Here is a 19,767-nt window from a genome sequence, read left to right as displayed (position 1 = left end):
AGCTCCCGGAGTAATAAAGGCTATACAAACCCAAATTTTCTTAGGAAGAACTAGGAAAAATAATAGTATTAAAGATTCAAAATCTTGAACCCAAACATCTTCACCACTTTTCCACCATTCAGAATCAAACTTCCTTAAGATCTGAAGACAGCAGGTGGGATACTCGTACTCCCAATTCCTCTGTCTGCTTGTGTGCATTTGCCTCCCACTCACAGTCATCGCTATGTCCTGAAAGAGCCCTCCATCAAATTTCTTCACAAACGGGAATTACCACTATCTGACAAGAAATCTAGCGCACTCTCCTTATACTGACCTTCAAGAGAGGCCTCGCACATATTCTGCTAACACAGCGAGACTTCCAATTTAACTTAAACTCCTTCCCAACATCTTTGGAGGCTGTTTCTAACCCTGATTTCTGTAAACTATGAGAATGGCTGATACCCCTGAGTTAACAGCACTGTTTTCCTTCTGTCTTGACCCAACACCAACTACAAGTGGCACACATTGTTCCTGCTTGGCCACACGTGAAGGTTCCTACCATAAACCGAGCTGCTTGTTAAACACAGACCAGCAGTGTGGGGTACAGACCAGCGCTGCTAATGCTGGAGCTGCCAATTGCTAGGCCAGTATGTGTGGTAATTCTCCAAATATTTCTGTGCTGGTTTGCAACATAAGTATTTTCCCGACAATTGGAGCTGACGCTGGCATGAAGACAAGCTCAATTAAGCAACAGTTAATAGTAACTACTGTTGTTCTGTGCAAAACAACTTGGATGCTTATATATGCATGCTCTTTGAAGTTAAATAAATTGTGCTGCTTGGGAAACATTAAAACCAGTTATTTTATATAGAAAGAGAATATTTAGCAGGATAAATAATTATGCATAGCAGGAAAATAATTTACTAAGATGTACAAGACTATCTCTAAAACAGCAGCTACGACATGTTTTGAAAACAGGCAGAAATTCAAAATCTCCAATATACTTCTAAACTTGGTGGAGCTATTAAACTTTATAGTACCATTATCACTGGATCGTGTCACACTATAATTCTACCAGTTAGTTTTTCCCCATGCTCACTTAAACAAATATACACAAAACCCAACTAATTGAAATTTAACTTTATATACACTAGTCTTCTAGAAACTTCAATTACACTATGCACTTTGATAATACGAAATATGAACACTTCGACAGCTAAAGCAAAATAAACTTGCTCCCATCATCCTCTTTTTGCAGGTATCTTGTGTTGGGCTTTTAAGAGTCCACAGTCCAAATTTGTATTAAAATGCAAATTTACGTGTTACTTTCTCTCTCTACACAGATCCTTGTATCTGCAGAGCTCATTGAAATCAGCGCCTCAAAGACACAGAGCTCTGACAGCCTGATAAGTTAAAACCCCCATACCTTATAACGACTATTTGCTTTATAAGACCAGAATGCTCCAAATTAAACATGCTATTTATTTTGTTGCCTTTAAAAAATGATAATGATTAATATTCAGTTTTGCACTGAACTCTCATGGGTGGCACAAATCAAAATCTTGATCAAAGCAGTCACGACAAACATTAAGAGTCTACTAATTTCTGACTGTAATTTACAGAATGAAAAATCATACACAGCAAAAGCTGGGAATTCACTGAAGCTTCATGCTCGCATGTAACACCATCATGAAGACAATGGAAAGCAGCCAGGCCAAACCGTCATGGAACACACCTCAACCAGCATCATTTCTGAGACACACAGTCCCATCTGCCTGCCAGCCCCCTGCTGCCTGCTCTTGCTCAGCACAGCCCTTCAAGTGCTGGGACACCATAGCATACACTGGTCTGGCTGAAAAACCCAGCCAAATTTTAAAGCAATTATTCCTCACATGGAGCACCTCCCCAAACAGGTTTGCCATGTGGCCACCCAAACACCCTTGGAGGCAGCAGGATGGGGTGAAAAGGTGTGGGATCAAGTAACCAGAGACATGGGAAGGTGGCTATACCAGCTGAAGTGTTTCACAACTGCCCATCCACTACATCATGTGGTGTGACTGCCTGAACACTCACAATTGACTGCAAGCTGCCTCCACCAGCAGCAAGCCTTCTCACTGAGGCTGGTGGGATCACAGACACGTATCTGAGCAATTCCTGGCACACAGGGTCATGAGGCACAGCTCAGAAGCGAGGTCGGCACAACCACAGTGCTGTGATACCAAATTCCCCCCAGCCATCTCTCACAGCCTGGCCTGCACACCCCAGTCTCACAGGGCTCAGGGTGCCTCTGCACATACATATCCTCATCTTCTATCCTTAATTCAAAGAAGCTCAAGACTGTGTGTCCCAAAGCCACACAAACCCCTGGGTTGCTCCCCGAGGGTGCCCAGAGCTGAGCAGCTGAGGCAGGGCCCAGGAGGTGCAAGGAAAGACAGAAAGAGGGACATGACAGGACGTAAAAGGGAAATAAATAAAAGCCCCAAGAACCTCGGGCGGTCTGTGGAAGCATTTTCAGCCTCTTTGCTGCTAAACACCCCTCCGCGGTGTGGCCCTGCCCGGCTCTCCCTTCTCCTCAGCCTCCGCAGGCGCCCGGCCCTGCCCGCCGCACCGCGGGGAGGAGACAGCGGCGGGAGGGCGGCGGCGCTTCCCTCAGCCCCGCCAGGCCCAGCCCAGGCCGCGCCGGCCGTTCCATCCAGAAGGCGGGAGGACAAACCGCCCACAAGGGCTGCGGCCCGGCGGGCAGGAGCCGCAGGTGAGAGCGACGGCCCCGGCTCGGAGCGGGGCGGGCGGGGAGCGGTGCTGCCCCCTCAGCCTGGCCGGGGAGCGCGGGGCGGCCTGCCAGCCCCGGCCGCCGCTCGGTCGCAGCGGGAAGGCCGGCAGCACGTTGTGGCCCTGCGGGAACCGTGTCCCCCTTACCTCCCTCGGCTCGGGCGGGCAGCGCCCCACAGCCTGCCGCCACCGGGGCCTCCCCACTGCCCCCTCCGCCCGCCCCGCGTTGTCTCTGCAGCGCGGCGTGCTGCGCAGCCTGCCGGGGAGACCCGCGCTGCGCCCCGGCGCTGCAGGTCGGGGGAGGCCGAGACGGCGGTCCCTGGACCGGCCGCTGCCTTTGAGCTGCTGCCTCCCGGCGACCCGCTTCCAGGGTAACGGCGGCTCGGCACTGGCGGTGAGGCAGCAGCGGCACGGCCGGGTGAGAGTCATCGGCTCCTGACCTCGGGTGTGAGTGTCCGGTGGGGCCGCGGGTGCCGTTGTGACGGTAACGGCCGGGGCTCGGGGTGGCACGGCCGGTGTCCCTGCCCGTGCTGCCGGGACTCAAACGCTGCTGCAGGAAAATAGTGTGTGAACGAAGGCAGAGACCGTGTGTGCAGGCAGAGAATAGAACGGTAACATTGACACAGTAACTGTCTAGACATACAAGCAGGAAACTGCATCTCTTAATCTTCCCTTGGTAAGAATCTCCCTAGCGACAACAGATTCCGTTTTCTGGGGGGAGATTTTTGAGTTGTTGTTGCCTTTAAACTGTCACAAATCTGTTCGGAGCGTTTGAAGGCATTATGCCTTTCTATGCAGAGTTTTTAAGCTGTACAGGGTATTGTTTCAATTCTGAACATGAGCCTACTCACAAAACCAAGTTCAGCACTAGTAGCAATAAGTTCTCCGTGCAAATAGTTGGAATTGACCTTTTTACTGGTAATTCAACACCCTCAGGGTCAAATACGGGTTTAATGTTATAACGAAGGAAGGTGAGAGTCACCTTGTATCTTGATACTTGGATTTAGGAGTTTCAGAAGAGCTTTCAGGGATGAGCCTTAAGATGTACTTTTGAAAATATAATGCTTTAGACCGTCGATCACATTAACATCTGAAATCTACATTTGCTGGTTTTGCAAAATATTTCATTTTCACGAAACATCTGCATGAACCTGTTATTAATTATCTTAATTTTAAGGAAGACTGGATGGCTGAGTGAGAACTGGATGTTTGGAGGATTCACGGTCGTGGCTGAGGATAACAACATGTCTAAAGAAATGCAAGAACTGCAGAAGCAATGGCACTCCATGGTGCAGTCCATCCACAGCAACTCAAATGTGGGTCTGGATTATAATTTTATAGACCATATTTATAAAGATGCTCCTTTCATTACTCTTGGAATATCACACCCTAATTTATTTAAATGCAATTTTAAACCTTTTTTTTCTTCTTTGAGAAAATTGACACTCCCTTTTCAAGTGAACACTGAGGAGGAGGCTCTAGGAAGGGCTGTCCTCCCACACCTTCAGCAATCAAGAAACAGGGAAACCTGTTCTGCATTTTTGTGTTTTACTGGCATAACCATTTGAGATAGTAGAATGGCATTTTAGTGAAATGGTTGTGCTGCTATAAAAAGAACTAAAACTACTATACATATTTCCTTAAGGAAAGGAAAATGTCTCTACTACAGTAAAATTCCAGTGTATAGGTATGACTGCCTCTGTATAAAGGATTTTTCTTTTCTATCACTACCATTATAATTAAATTCCTAACAACTTTGTGATACAGGTGTGCCTGCACTGTACTTAAGCTCAGTAAATGAGGAGGTTGCAGATAGTACCAAGGCATGGAAAAAAAAAAAATCATAATAATTTTTTCTTAACAAATACAGTTCTCTAGATCAAAATAACAGTTCTCGATACTCTACTGAGATCTGTGCAGCTAAACTGGGATTTATTTCTTTTTTTTTTTTTACTTGCTTTCAAGTTGGGTTTTTTTGTTTGTTTTTTATTTATGCAAGAATGTAACTGGGAAGTCCAAGAGAAACATGTCTACTGTTAATAGAATCATATTTGCTATGCTTTTACCTAAATTTGCAATAAATCCTTATGCTTCTGAAATACAGAGGCAACAGCTGCCCTCCGTTCGAGCGACAGACTTGACCCTTGAAAGTTATCTATGACAAGCTATAAAAACAGAATCTGAAATATTTTTCTTTCATCCACAGGTTGTTGCATTTATGAATTCTCGTGTTGGCCAATATTTAGATGACCATCCTTTTGTTGCCTTATCACTCCTGATGTTTATTGCAGTGTCTGCTATTCCTGTTGCATTTTTCGTGTTTTTTGTTGTTGCAACAGCCATAATGGCCTGCATCGGTGTGATAGTTATGGAAGGTATTGTATGCATGTACTTATTCCTTTTTAAGGCATGATGTCTTTTCCTTTTTTAATTCATCCTTATGGAGTTTCCGGTTCAAGCAATTGAGGACTTCTGTATGTAGTCCTCAGCTCTCAGAGGTAGTGAAATCTTAATACAAGAATCATAATGTGATTAACTGTAATCTATACAGGGGAAATCCTTTTTCCCTTTCTAATCCCAGCCACCAGGATATGGCTAAGCCAGTTGTCTTAACCAGGCATAGCTTTTACAGTGGCTAGCTAGTTGGTTGCAGAAGACTATTTTCCCAGTGGTTTGAATTTGGGGTTGTTGTAGAATGTCAGCTCTTCTAATTTACTTGCCAAAAAACTTGCTTAAATAACAAACTGATTTTCTTTTATTAGGTGTTGTAATAGTCATAGGTGGCATAGCCCTCATTTGTGTGCTGTGTGGCCTGGGTGCACTTTCACTGGGAGTTTCTGGAGTACTGAGTATTAGTTACGTTGTTCTTTCAGCTCTGGTCAACTACTGGCACGCCTCAAGGTGAGTATTAAAGTCTTGGTCCATGCTTGGAATTCAAACTCTGCAACTGTACTACTGCACTGACTACCTCGTTTATTCTCAGTGAGGCACCGTTGCTTAGCTTAACACATGCTTCTTGAATGCTACAGCATCTTTGGCTACCCTGGTGGCTTAATGTGCAGCATATAAATGTCTAGTCATCAATATATATTTTAATAAGAGTTAATATATGCCTTATTTCCCACCTAGGAAAGAAGAAATGTAAATAGTCTTTAAATGTGCATGTGCTAACACAACGTGACATCAAGCAATAAAACATAACTTTGCCTCACTCAGAATATTTGTTGCTTTAAATGTCATCAGTGTAAGAGGCAGGAGCAGGTTGTGCTGGAGTGCCACCTATTGCCTGCTTAGATACCTAGCAGGGATGAAAAATTATAATCGCTGCTTAAGCACAGGAAAGAGCAAGAAGAAAAATTAGAGCCGCTCCCTCCTAGACTTTCTCAGTTTGTTTCTTCATCCCAGCTGCTCTCAAGGGCACACAAAACTGCCTGTGGAGCCCATGATACTGTCAGGATGACAAGATCACAGTGCAAGGCCCAATGTGCTTGCATTTGTTCCAGGGCTCCGAACCCCTCCTCCAGGGCATGCTGCCAGGCCCTAACGTTGCCTGCCAATTCCAGGTTTCTTTTTTTCTGTAGCATATCTAAATACACAATCCAACCTACAGACCAGTCATAGTGACTTACAGCTTTGATGTTAAAACATTCTTCTTGTATTTCTGTGTCTTCTGAGAGAACCTCTGGTAGCCTAGCAGTGAATGTTCTGGGAGTCTCAGGTTTACATCTCACATTGTCTTTTAACTTTTTTTCTCAGAAAAAGTAAGCAATAACCTAATAGAAGAAAAGACTGTAAACCCATTTTTTTTTTTTTCTCCTATATACAGGAGTCAGATAAGGAAGCAAGACAGCAATGGAAATTTGCCACAGAAGAATCCTCCTGTTTTGGATCTTACTGCCAATAATGGAAAGACGGAATAAGTGGGTTTCTCCCCACTTCCTTCATAGGCACTTAACTGTACTATTCTGACCTTTGCAATGTAATAGTTTACTCGTTGAGCATTCAACCTTGTGCACTCCTTATGGGAACTGAAAAAAAATTAATATGCATCTTGCATTGTCACTGTAGTATTAAGAATAACCATTAAGCAGCAGTGCAATGCGATATTAAGTCTATGTGCATGATGGAATGTTCCACAGAATTTGATGAAGAGATGTAACAACAACAGCCACTGTTAAATCAGTGATAATTAGGCAAAAGAAAGAGTAGGTGGGTATTTGACTTCCTGTTTGGAAGTTCTGGATGTCTTTTGAAATTTGTGTGCAGCAGTTGGTCATTTTGATACATAAGTGTCAAAGCTCAGAACACCAGAAATGTGTTTTGAATGTTAAAAAATATTTTTAAGCCTTAACAGCCTTTGTTAAAATAGTATGAGTGCGCCATGTTAATGCTTTCTGTTTATTATACGAGGAAGATTGGGGTTTGTCCTATGTTAGGTCATGGTATAAGCTTTTACATACCTTTAAGTGGTAGTATTATTCTGAAGGGATTTTTCCTTATTGCCTCATTACATCAATGGTATGCAGTTAGGTGTTGTATTTTGTCATATTTGTTCAGGTATTTAAATAGCCTGTTTTGCTTCTCAGTTGTAACTTGTATGTTATTTAAGCTTCTTTTCATTTTTGCAAATGCTATATTATTAAGCATTAAGGAAGGATCTAACTATGTTAGTTGAATAAAGTGCTGTTTGTTTAACCCGGTTGTCTTGTTATTCCTGTTTATTTTATAGCAAAAAACCAAGTTTTCTAGATCTAGGAAAGCTACATTTGGAGCTGAATTTTTGTCCTTACTTTAAGTGTTTTGGCTGGCCAGTATTGCTGAGCCACAAACTGCAGACAGCTTGTATTACATGGGATTAGACCCTTTCTCATGCCTGTGGAGGGAATGCAGAATCCAAAGAACTAAATTAGTGTAATACTCCAGTTTTGTATGAACCAACATGCTGTTTGACTCCCAACATGGAGCTGAAGTTTATCTGAGCCATAATGTGTTCTACACCCTATGGGTGGCCCCACAGTTCAGCAGCAGAGTGAAATCAATCCTTAACTCTTTGCTGTGTTACTGTCTGCAGGAGGCTGACATGGTGTTGATTCATAAAGGGCTTTAGTACTTATTAAATTCACTTAAAGGTGAAGGACTTACAGAATGGAGACCATAACAGATTTCTATCATTTACAATGTAGATAAACATTTTGTTTTTTCAGGTGCTTCAAAACTTTCTCAACCAGAATTTTTTCCCTCTTTAATTTTCAAAACTTCCAGTTGATAGTAGTATACACGTGGCAGAAGGAAAAAGAAAACTAAATAGGAAAAGTACTTTCCCTACTTGCCTTGTAAGAAAAATGAGTGTTGTGGCACTGTTCACATGACAGTTGTAGAAATCCATCTAAAAAAGATGGAACAAAGATTTAACATGAATAGATGTAGTTTTTTGGGTTTTGTTTGTGGTTGTTTTTGTTGTTGTTGTTGTTTTTTGGTGTTTTTTTTTTGGTTTGTTTTTTTTTTTTTTTTTTACATTGCTGTTATCTCACTTTAGGATCAAATCTGCAGCTGCTGTCAATCAGAGCAGAGCTCTGCCAGTTTACTTACAGGTGCAGGGGGAACAGAACACTCTTCTTAACCATTGTGTGGTGCTGCACAGTGATGCACTTCACACCTGTAGGTAATACAACCTGAAAGCAAGTTCCCCAGAGCACACATTGGGCAGCAGAACACTGGAAAATCCTGGTGTTGGACAAGGAAGAGACTCCAACGAGGTAGTGTGTCAGGGGCACTGGGTGAAGGAGGAGTTTTGCACTGCCCAGCAAATAGAACACTTTATCCCCTGTGCAAATGAACTGGTACCTGTGAAGAACTGAAATAAGAAATATTTCTAAGTGCTAGAAATCCTTAACTACCAAAAGCGAGCCTTGAAATAGCATTCTAGTCATTACAGAATCCTTCCTGCCTTTCACCAGGCTGCCAGCCCCCATCATCAGGATTCAGTTTGAGCCTAACCCTGCTTTCCAAATCTTGCCTTTTCTGGGCACTGATGCCTTTAATCTAGGAATTTACTGGCTGCTAAGAGCTTGTGAGGGAAGTAAGGCAGAGATTAGAGTGACTTGATTATAACACACTTACCACCTCATTTATTTAACATTTCCAGTGTTTTGCCTTCTTTACATGCCAAACAGCTGTAATTTCAAGTGAAAGAAATCCCTTGTTTACCTCCTATCAGTCTGCCTAAAATGAAACATATATAAGTCTTTATTACTGTGCTTGAGACCTTAAAGTGAATTAAGGTAATGAAAATGCTTCACAGGAGGGAAATAATGATGCTGTGTATCATCTGTGCTACAACTCAGACACAGCCAGAAAATACTAGCTTTCTACATATTTACTCACACAACTTGTACCTTTTCACTTTTAGAATGATCTTGCTCTAGAATCTAAAGAGATTAATCCAAATCTTCACTTGCAAATCTTGCTGCAAACTTGACTTTAGGTTAACATGGTTCAGTATTATATTGAGGTACTTGTACTCAGATTCTAAAAGCAAAGTGTGCTCCCAGTGCTGGCTACCTAACATTTTATTTTGAGGATTTTATTTACTTCCAGGCCCCATTTACCTCTCCAGAGCACAAGTTCATTGCTCAGTCTATCAGTGGACCCAATCACCACCTTCAGCACTAAAACAAGAAAGTCTGTTCGCCCTGACAGTGTATTTCCAGCTCTCTGCTGCCAGCTCAGTGACAGGTCCTGCTGCCTCATCACCTCCTGGTGTCACTTTTGCCTGGTGAGGGTGCAGGGAGCAGAGAAGCTGCTTTTTAACCCACACTAATAGCCTCTGCTGATGCTCAGAGCAGTGGCTTTCTGAGCAAACACACAGACCTCTAAGGAATCAGCAAACCCTTCTTCTTTCAACATGAAACACTAACATCTTCAAGCTGCTGATGGGGACCAATTTTTACTGAAGGATGGATTTTAAAGCAGATCACACCAGGAGCCTGAACAGCTGCATCTCAAACAGCTCCAAGGCTGTTCAAAACTTCTCTGCCTGATAAGTGCAATAAACAGGTAAGTGAAAATACATATATGCTGGAATCCCCAAATAAACCATTAATTGGTCTACAGGTAATAGAAAAAGCAGACAACACATAAGAAAACCCTCTATGTTACATTGCTAACAGCAATATATCTGAAAATGAGGACCAGACCTACAAAGGTAGAGATGGCACTCAGTGCCACTACTCAGCAAGACACACATCTGCCATCTCTGTCCAGTCTAGCTCTTTGAGTGCTAGATACAGCAACACCTCCAGAAATACACAGAGACATCCACAGTCACATTTCCACTCCAAGTTTATTTGAAAAAAATACACTAATATATCACATTTACCATAGATGCTCTTCTCTTTAGCCATTTAAGTAGAGCCAAAAGTAGTAGCGTTGTGGCCACCAGAGAGAGAATTCCAACAGCAGTCATTGTAACACCAGCCCACACCTCCTTGCTCAATAGATTGCTCCCTATAAAGCAAGCAGAAAGATAGTTTGTGGAGACAGCTTTTCACTAAACCTCAGCAGCATTCATTAGCACCACATTGGCTTAGTACCTTGGGATGAAGACCATCCTTCTGGCACAAGGAGAACAGGACCCTGCAAGCTCACCACCGCAGAATTGGCATCTGGCATCCCACTCTCTAAAAGAGAAATGTAGTAGACGTGAACCCCATAGTACAGTGGCTTATGTTGGATCAGTATAACCAAACATCTGCCTAGACATTACCTCGCTTGCTCCTAGATGGCCTAGGGCATCTTGCCATACACAGAGGAGAGTCTGGTTGAAAGCGGTCACAGATCAGAACGCTGCAGTGGAAATACACCTAGGACAGAGAACGAGAGGTCCATTCATTTTGATAATGTACTGCCCCTACTTACCACTCTAAATAGAAGGAGAATGTCACCTACTAGGCCAGGGAGGGCTTTGTCACCAGAGACAAAGGCAAAAGTCTTCACTTCCAGCCTTTGGCGATAGTTAGCATAGCTGACACCATGTCCCACAGGGTGAAACACAGTCATGTAGCTGTCCAGGTCATACTCACACCTGCCAGTGGGTAAGAAATAAGTCAGAACAGCAGAGCAGAGATGTTGGTTGTGGGTTTGCTTTTCATTTAAAACAGCAGGCTAGAGTTCAAGGTTGAAGTGCTATCATCTTCCTACAAGTTCCAGCATACCAAGGACATACAAGCCCTTGTACCAGGGGCTGTATTCCTAAAGATGGGACAGATGAGAATTAGGGAATCCACCCACTGCTGGAAGTGCTTCCATTTCTCTGATAGGGCACTCACCCATCAACAACAATATTCCACTGGGGAATTGAGCTTGGATCTTGTGAAGTTGTTGCCCAACAGTCATCCAATACTAGATGGAGGTTGGGATCATTGCGGTTCAGGACCTGAACTTCCAGGAAGATGGGCTGGCGCAGGTACCTTACTATTGGATACTGATCATCACGGTACGGCTGCCTGTATGAGACGTCTGCAAGAACCAAAGCCTTATTAGATAAGTGAGTGTGCAAAAAGACTAAGAAACTCTGATGCTCTTCAACAACAGCAATTCTACTAGATGCAGTTTGTCCTGGAGTCACAGATTTAAGGTATCTGCCCCAAATAGCATGGGTGGGAGAGAAGGAAGCACATCAGGTCATTAAAAGCTCATGCACCAGAACAGTTCACCTGTAGACACTCCCTCTACAAGCTCCAGTTGCTTCCCCAGCACCTGAGCCCAGAGTCAGCTTTACCTGGGTAGCTCAGAAGAACTAAGGACAGTGGACCTTGGTTCACTGAAGAAGCCAGAGCAGGAAGGTTGTCTACCCTTATAGTGAGGGAGGCATCACCATTACTGAAGGAGCACAGAACTGTTAGCCTGTAAAATGGAAGGAACAGGTAAATCTTACATTCATATGTAGGATACCCAGGACTAAGTATTACCCAAAGAGGTTTCCAGACGCACCTGAATTCACTGTCCCTGGAGATAATGCGCAGTGGAAGGTCTGCCCATAATGCTCTCACCTCATTCTCATAAACTATCCTCTCTCCATCAAACTGAGAAGAAATAATAACATTAGTGAGGGCATAATCAATGCACAAGGCCCTGCCCACCAGTCCTGGCTACACACTTACCCAATACCTGGTCCCACACCCTTTCAGTGGGACATGAAACCAAACTCTGTCATTCAAAGGAGACTTAAAGGCTGGTCGGCATGCAGAATCTCTGAGCCTTAACGTATCCAGATCTAATGGTGGTGTAGTACTGTCAGCAAGGACTTCAAAATCCATGTACCCATCCTGAGTACATACAGCAGCTGTAACAAAGGTTCACATTAAGTTGTCTCACCAGTCAGTGAGAGCTCAATCTGCCAAGAGCTGTTGTGTTCTGGCTGCAGAACACATCCCTGTGAAGGACTAGTTCAAGAACAAGCCATGCTAAAAGACCACTGAGCAGCACATTGGACTGAATCCATTGTAAAAGTCAGTCACTTACCTATTGGTGCATGCTTGTCACAGGGGCACTCTGGATGCATCACCATTGCCGTGGTCTTCCCATTGAAGTGAAAATCCAGTTTTAAAGAGGGCATGTAAGACTGAAGTCCTGAGCAGCTCTCCCCATGTAGCTGAAAGACAAGAGTTACTTCCCTAGAGTGTAGATACAAGAGCTTATTTTAACACATGCATGTGTTAGAGCTGTTTCACTTGCCCTGGGGCCCTGGTGCTCTTCACACTCAGCTAATAAGTCAATTTGCATTGCTCCAGGTAGGTGAAATACCAACCCACTCCAAAAGGAATATTTTCAACTCCAGCTGTTTTTGCCAAGAGACTTCATGAAGCAAGTTACCTTTGAGTAATGCCCATCCATAATAAAATCAGTTTACATTCATCTTAATCAGAACCACCCTCAGCCAGCCACAGGGCACATGGTTGACTTGACAGGGGGTTAGTCAAGGTCAAAGCCACTGTGCTCTGGTCCTCAGTAAACACCAGGGAGTTGTCATCACACCAATTCCTGTGATTTGAGGACTAGAACTCACCCTGGACTTCAGGTCTCTCCTGCTAATATGCAGCTTGACCCCCCTCTTTGTGTCCAGAGCAATCCCATTTTCCTGGAGCTGGTCCACAGGAATGGTCTTATTCTCTACACCCACAGCCATAAGGGTCCCTGGGAAGGCTGGGATGGCAACAGTCATGTGTGTTGTATTACAGCTTGCTGGACCTGCAACAACATCATTAAATATAACACCAGTTTCCGCAGAGCAGAAGTCGGCCAGTTTCTGACTTTATCCATGTATTACCTGGTGCACAAAGCATTCTTGACTCCACAGTCAGTCTGTATTCAGGAGGGCCATACATGAGCTTGAATGCCACAGTGTAGAGCACCTTATCGTTGTGCTAACAAAGAAGGTACAGAGTTCTATTAGAGAGTACTCAGCTCATGATCCATCATAAGCCAAACCCTGCAGAGCCACATACTCTGTCCACTTCAGGACTGCTGCTATTCATGTCTGCAACAGCAGTTTCTCCCCATCTCAACACCCTTTCAAAAAGGTATCTGCTCATGAGGCCACCAGTCAGATGATTACAGTTATAGTTAGTTATGTTTATAGTTAGAATCCTATTTATACAGAAGCACACACTCTGCTTCCCCATTCTAAGGGGCTGAGCAGTTCAGTTGCAGCTCTGCAGAGTCAAATAGCTTTGCCCACACCTTCTAAGCACAGCACTGCATCAGCTGGACACCAGCTCTGGCCATGACCTATAAGTCTACAGGAGGGAGATACCTAACCTCTGCTAAAACAACACTGTCTCCTCAGTGCTACATCTCTTCACTTACCTTGTAGGAGACAACTCCAGTGGCAGTAAAGGACACCTGAAAGATCAGGTTGTGGCCATCAGCTAGAAAGTTGTAGCCTTGCTGCATGGCTTGTCCAAGGCTGAGCTGTTGTATTCTAGTCCCATCATCAATTAATAGAGTCCAGGCCAATGGAGTTGCTGGAACCTACAAAGCAGGAGATCCTCTTTTAGGAAGGGAAAGCACAACAAAGCAGAAGCAGCAAGGCATTACACAACTCTTCACCCTGCAGGGCTGCTACCTTGCAGGTTTTACATTCAAACTCCCTATATTGATAGTATAGATTTGGGCTTCCCAACAAGATTCAAGTGCCTCAGAAGAGTGAACTATTCTGGCTTAGAGATATCATGCTCTGTTTAAATATGAAACCCAAGTACTCCCACACCCTCCCTTTGCAAGAAAGAAGGCACATACCATATGTTCATCACCAGAGTCTGGAATGAGTCTTGGGAAAGTAACCTGGAACACAGCACAGGGTTAGACCACAGGAACAGTGACCACAAGCCCACAGCTTTCTAAGAAAAATCTCTGCTATGATTTTCTAAAGTGGACAGTTGGCATCAGCATTGCAGTTTCCCCTGCAATAGGGATGGAGTGAGACCATGTGCATCATTAATGACCATTTGCAAACCAGCTCTTCAAAGAGCTAGTGGCCATGCCAAGATGGACATACAGCCAACAGACCTCCCTGAAGCTGACTGGAGCTTTCCCAGCTTTCTGCAGATCCCAGCCATGCAGTGCCAGAAGACAGCTATGCTGACTTGCAAGCCCCTAATTGAAGTCTATATCACTCTCATCCCTCTACTTACTGCCATGAAGTCTTTTGTACAGTTTGTTACATCAGCAAAGAAAGGAGTAGTGATTTCATCTGCATGAACAGTGTTGCAGTGGGCACTGTAGGTTACATTCTTCTCCTCTCCCATTGTGTCATTCACCATCAGCCTCAATCTTAGCCAGTGCTGATCATGCTATAGAAAAGAGACCTTAATTAGAAAGAAGTCACAGTACTCAATGCAGCATGAGGACAACTAAAAGCCATTAAGACTAAGCTCAAACTTCAGAGTTGTTTTAAGCATTTGTATCAGTGTAAGGGCAATATGAATTGAAATTCTAAAAGCCCTCTTGAAAAGAATGAGTTCTCTAGGAAAGCATGGGGTCAGAAGGCTAGGTTGAAGAGCAGAAGGTACCAAGACAAGTGCAGGAGCCAAGAAGAAAGCCTTCAAGGACTGGCAGGCTGTAGCACCAGAGAGTGAGCTGTTCAAGAAACAAGTTAAACGCCAAAACCAAGAGTCTTCTGGTATTTCACATACCTATAAGCAACTGATATCAGCAGATGCTCTCTCCTTAAGGCTAATTTGGGTTAGTGTTCCACTTACTATCCTACCTCAATAGCTACAAATAGCATGCATTGTTAATTGCTCTCTCAATATACATATGTGTAAATAGAGTTGTGCTATGAAACTCTTGGACCTTATCCACTTCCCTACAGTATGTTGAAGTAGCTCTCAATTCCTCTACAGGAAAACATAACATTTATGACAGTGTCTTAGAGGGTTTAATACCCAGTTTCAAGAATAAGTATTAGGTAACCATTTAGTGAGTTTGTTTTGAACTACTTCAGTCATGACCTGCTCTTACGGAATTAATTTAAGCATTTAGTTTAAATTATGGAATAGTTTAATCATTTTTTCACTCTTGAAGAAAGCTAAAGCTAGAAACCCTACTAAACTCAGTCCTGACCAGGAAAAACCCACTCCAGCACAGCACCTCTCCAGAATGGAGACCCTTTTACCTCCAGGCTAGTGCAGTTGACAAACAAGACACTGAGCAACAGCCTCTCATAATCCACAGTGTGGTCACAGGACACCATCTCCTCACCACTCACATCTGTGGAGAAGACAAAAGATTAGTCCTGCAGGCACCTACTTTCAGGCCACAGCAGAAAGGGCCAGAAAGCACATGTCCACATCCAATACCTACCCACAACATACACAAGCCAGGAGTAGTTGCCAAGCTCTCTGGAAAACTCAACTTCCATCCTATCCCTGTGACAGGTCACATTCTCTGCAGAGGGAAGACCACAGTCAGTTCCCCCCTCGCTCACCTGGAAGCACATACCCTGTGAGCCAGCCCCACTTCAGAGACCCCTTCCACACCAAGGCAGCTCCAAGCAAACCTTAAGCCCCCATCTACACCGCTACAGCTCAGAGAGGCCTCATTACCCAAGAGATCCTGATCCTCCCAGCCATCAGCACGAGGGGTTAAAGGCAGCAAAAATCCAAACAGGAGCAGCAACCTGCAAGCAAAACCAGAACCAAATGAGAAAGCAGTGAGGAAAGTAACCAGCTCCCCATCTCATCCCAAAACACACCACATCCTTGAGGAGCACAGGCACCACTGGCCCTCAACCAGCCCCATCCACTCCCTGCAACCACAAGCTCACTCCCAGGCTGCCCAGGGAGGACTATATAGGACATGGGGCAGCTCCACACAGGTGCAACCTTTCTGCTGCCCGCGGAGCAGGGAGCTTGCACCTGCCTCTCGTTGGGGTGCAGTCTCCTTGCTGCAGAGAGGGGAGCTTACAGGAAATCTTAAGGTGATATTAAATCTTTAGCATGGGTTGTTCTTTCCTTCTATTTTTAAGGCATCCTTTTTCTTGCTCTCATAGTTTACTCTCTTTATTCCCTTGCCAGATGTTGCATAGAAAAAAAATGCACATCTTTTGGCAGTTATTTTTTAAAAAGGATATTTCTGTGCAGCTTTGATTTTCTTATGATTTTAAGCAATTCCACTGGTAGACCAGTGTGTGACTGAGAATATTTTGTTCCCCTGTATGGGCATATCTGCAATGCTGATATAGATCTTTTTAGGATAAAAACATGAGCAGCAGGTTAAGGAAGAAGAGAAGTCCTAAATCAGATCTTTAGATTGGAAGATATCCGGGGGCTTTGGTTGGGCTGTCATTGTTCAAAGCTGTGGGGAAGAGGCCTGGAAAGAAAAATCTCAGATTTATGTTGTCTTTCAGCTTTCCCAATGCTTTTGATCTCAGACAGGCTTGTAAAAAACTCATATATTTAAAAGTAATTGAACTCTTGAGATGTGAGAAAGCAAAAAGATTATAGGAACAGGGGAAAATTAATATTATGGATGATAAATTAGGAATGGGAAGTTAAATTTGGCTTCAGGGAATAATAAATTTTGTGTTAATATATCATATGTTCATGTAAAATGTATTCATTTATATTTTTTATAGTTATAGACCTATACCTAGAGTAGATTTAATTTTTCCCAGCCAAGTGACAGTAGCCTCATTTCTCTTAAAGATTAAAGTTGTGAGAAGAGCTTGTCTGTCAACTGCTGGTAGGTACCAAAGTGCCAGGAACTTGGACGGGACAACAGCATGAGTGGAGGCAGGTGGCTGGCAGAGCATGTGGTGCCGTCAGTACGCAGCATAGCAAAGCAATACGATCCATACAGGCAGAGCAGATGACTAGTGCAAGTAATTTTAAAAACTACATTATTTAGAAGACTCTCTTTAACTCATACCCATGTGAGGACATGGCAAATGCAGAGTTAAAGCTGTTATGCAAGTGGAGATGCTAAGTGTGCATGATGCTACTCATAGCAATAAGCAGGACCTAGCTCAGATCCGTAATTACAGCAGAGTAAATAGCACCTGATGTCAGTAGCAAAAAAAGATATTACACTTCTGCTTTTGCCATCAATAGGATTAGCATGTAGCTAACCTTTGGCAAGAAATTAACTTCCCAGAGACTCCAGACTTCACAAACACACGTCATCTACCTTTTTTTCCTTTCTCTCTATTTATACGATCAGATTAATTGTTTTCAAATACAATGATTATACAAAAAATTAATGAAATAAACTCTGAAGCCAGGCACAGCTTTATTGTATAATATATATATTTTTTATTTAGCTTGGGTTTAGCTAACACAGTAGAGGGCAACAAGTGTTTCAGGTATATGTCCTTTAAAGAATTACAGAAATGAGGTACTTTCAGGCAGTCAAATCCAATGTAAAGTCAAGCTTACTCGTAATTTCCCCACCCCTGATTCCCAGCTTCATTATGTTGGTGGAAAAGCTGTAAGTCCCAGGGAGCTTTGGATCACGTTCCCAGAGTTTGGCTGCCTCTGCGCTGGTAAAAACTCGATCCCACATCACACCGGAGGGACACAGCTTGTGCAGGGGAACCTGCAGAGGCCTGGGCAGCGGTGATGCACAGTCCCCTTGCAGAGGGACAGCAGATTAATGCCTGAAACACAAAACTATCTCCATGGCTTTCATTTATTCTTCTGCTTCAAAACCCTGCAAGGTCTCCTCTTCCAATCCTCTGCTTTTCTCTTTTGCTTGTTTGGTTTCCTAATTGTTAGGAAAAAAGGCATTGCCCAAGAGCAATGCCGAACACCCCTGAGCACTGGGGCGTTGCATATGGAGAGCACAGATCACCTCAACATCAATGCACTTTTCTGTGGGCTTTGGCTGTCCCTGTCCCTCACACATGGGCAACAGGACAACATTTGAGACACCAGTGAGCTCAGCGTGGCTTCCTCGGGACTGTTTGTAGCACTGCTGATGGCACTATGGGAAAAAAAACAAAAAACCAAACCAACACAGAGCCAAGGCAAAGGCTTTAGCAATGCCAAGAGCCCAAATGCCAGGTCAGGACTCCTGTTTTGAGCATTCCCAGCAAAAACTCTTATTTGCAAATGTTGCTATGATACAACAAATAGCATCACTGCTTCTATCCCTACATAAGTCCCCCAGTCTGCTTTTATATGCCTAGTGTGGGCAGGTGTTAAGGTGTGCAGGTGAGGAAAGACAGGGCTTTGGCAGAGTTGGCTTCATTGCTTTTCAATTTTATGTCTCTCTCCCTATGGATTAGGGCCTGGCTCCTGAAATGCCGGGTGCAGGCAGACTGCAAGGGCTGCCCTTGGACCCCCGGCTCGAGCACGGTTACACCTGAACACAGATAACATCAGGATGGGTCTTGGGCAGTACTGATGTGGGTCACTCTCAACCTCCCCGTGGGAACCTGCTGCTCAAGACATCCAGCACCAGTGTCCTTGGGCACAGCAGTTTTGCTTCTGTAAGGAGTGAAGAAATAAGCTTTTATTGTTGTTTAAATGTTGTCGTCATCTCTGAATTGTGTAGCCACAATAACCCGTGTGACTAATTTCATTCTTCCTTAAGCCCGTTAGTTCCAAGGATCTCATTAGACAAGCAGAGACTTACTTACCTCCCCCAGTATGGCCTTGACCATACCACGGCTGGTGCTTATAAAAGCTGCGATGAGGAAATGTTGTGCTGGATAATACTTCATGCAAAACAGCTGGCACAACAACATCACTGTTCAGAGGGGGCACTGAGTTACCTAGAATAATGTAAGTAATGATGCTCTAGTGTTTCAGCCTAAATAGTTTGTTTAAACTGGTAATATTTTATTTAAGATAGTTCTCAAAAAAATAGATATATAATCAGAGACATAGCAAAATCCAGTAATAAATCAAAACTACTAGTTAAATAATTCATTAGCTTACAACACCACATACCATCACAACAGAGTTTTTGCTGAGCTTGGTAAGACATTTCAATTGGGAGTGGAATGGTTTTGAAGTTCTTTTCAAACCCCAAAAGAAAAGCTTCATTCTGACACTCAGGGACTTTAAAAAGTTCACAATTTCGAGCTTTAGTCTCAAAAGAATAATCTCCATTCAGGCTGAGAAATTTAGCTCATTTGATGTTGAATCATTTATTGCATTTTAAGTTGAGGGGTTTGGATGGGACAAAGATGAACAAATACCAAGAGTTTAGAAACAGATGGAGATTTTGTTTGGTCTTTTTTCTTTCTTTTTTGTGATGCCCACTTTTGTGACATAAATAACAGTAAAGCTTGCAAAGTCCTGGAGCTTCTCTTCAACTGACATGGGTTTTGCTTTACCTCTAATTAAAACTTGTAACAATAGTTTCCCACTTAGCATTGTACAGAGTAACACTCTTTTAAAATCCATATTTTCAGAAGTTAGATTATAAAAATCACTCTGAGATCAACCCTTTGTGTGCTGAATTAATTAACAGAAAATTAATGGACTTCTGTAGCAGACATCAATAATCTTG

General features: G+C 43.4%; 2 protein-coding genes across 4 annotated transcripts; one reads left to right on the top strand and one right to left on the bottom strand.

Annotated features, from left to right (window-relative positions):
- The first annotated feature begins 2,573 nt into the window (after positions 1-2,573).
- LDAF1 (lipid droplet assembly factor 1) lies at positions 2,574-7,443 on the top strand. 3 transcript variants are annotated; one of them, XM_082064389.1, is made up of 5 exons: positions 2,574-2,731; positions 3,926-4,064; positions 4,955-5,123; positions 5,511-5,649; positions 6,575-7,443. In XM_082064389.1, the coding sequence occupies exons 2-5, from the start codon at positions 3,954-3,956 to the stop codon at positions 6,666-6,668; spliced, it is 513 nt and encodes a 170-aa protein (XP_081920515.1). In that variant the 5' UTR covers positions 2,574-2,731; positions 3,926-3,953; the 3' UTR covers positions 6,669-7,443. The 3 variants fall into 3 exon arrangements, with proteins under 3 accessions (XP_081920515.1, XP_081920516.1, XP_081920517.1); XM_082064390.1 differs by having other exon boundaries at positions 2,577-2,731; positions 3,930-4,064; XM_082064391.1 differs by lacking the exon at positions 2,574-2,731 and adding an exon at positions 2,833-3,195.
- Positions 7,444-10,108: 2,665 nt separating this feature from the next.
- Positions 10,109-18,913, bottom strand: ZP2 (zona pellucida glycoprotein 2; the record flags this gene model as incomplete). Its single annotated transcript, XM_082064687.1, has 19 exons — positions 10,109-10,254; positions 10,341-10,427; positions 10,514-10,610; positions 10,696-10,831; positions 11,076-11,265; positions 11,528-11,652; positions 11,740-11,831; positions 11,910-12,091; positions 12,271-12,400; positions 12,815-12,996; positions 13,076-13,172; positions 13,615-13,779; positions 14,047-14,091; positions 14,442-14,600; positions 15,425-15,519; positions 15,613-15,696; positions 15,855-15,928; positions 18,152-18,231; positions 18,890-18,913. 19 exons carry the CDS (start codon positions 18,911-18,913, stop codon positions 10,109-10,111), a joined length of 2,190 nt encoding a protein of 729 aa, XP_081920813.1.
- Between the last annotated feature and the right edge of the window lie 854 nt (positions 18,914-19,767).

This window comes from Streptopelia decaocto, assembly GCF_964273445.1.
Source record: "Streptopelia decaocto genome assembly, chromosome: 13".
Lineage (NCBI taxonomy): Eukaryota > Metazoa > Chordata > Aves > Columbiformes > Columbidae > Streptopelia > Streptopelia decaocto.
The sequence above is the reverse complement of the archived record's forward strand: the minus strand, read 5'-3'. Positions and strand labels throughout refer to the sequence as shown.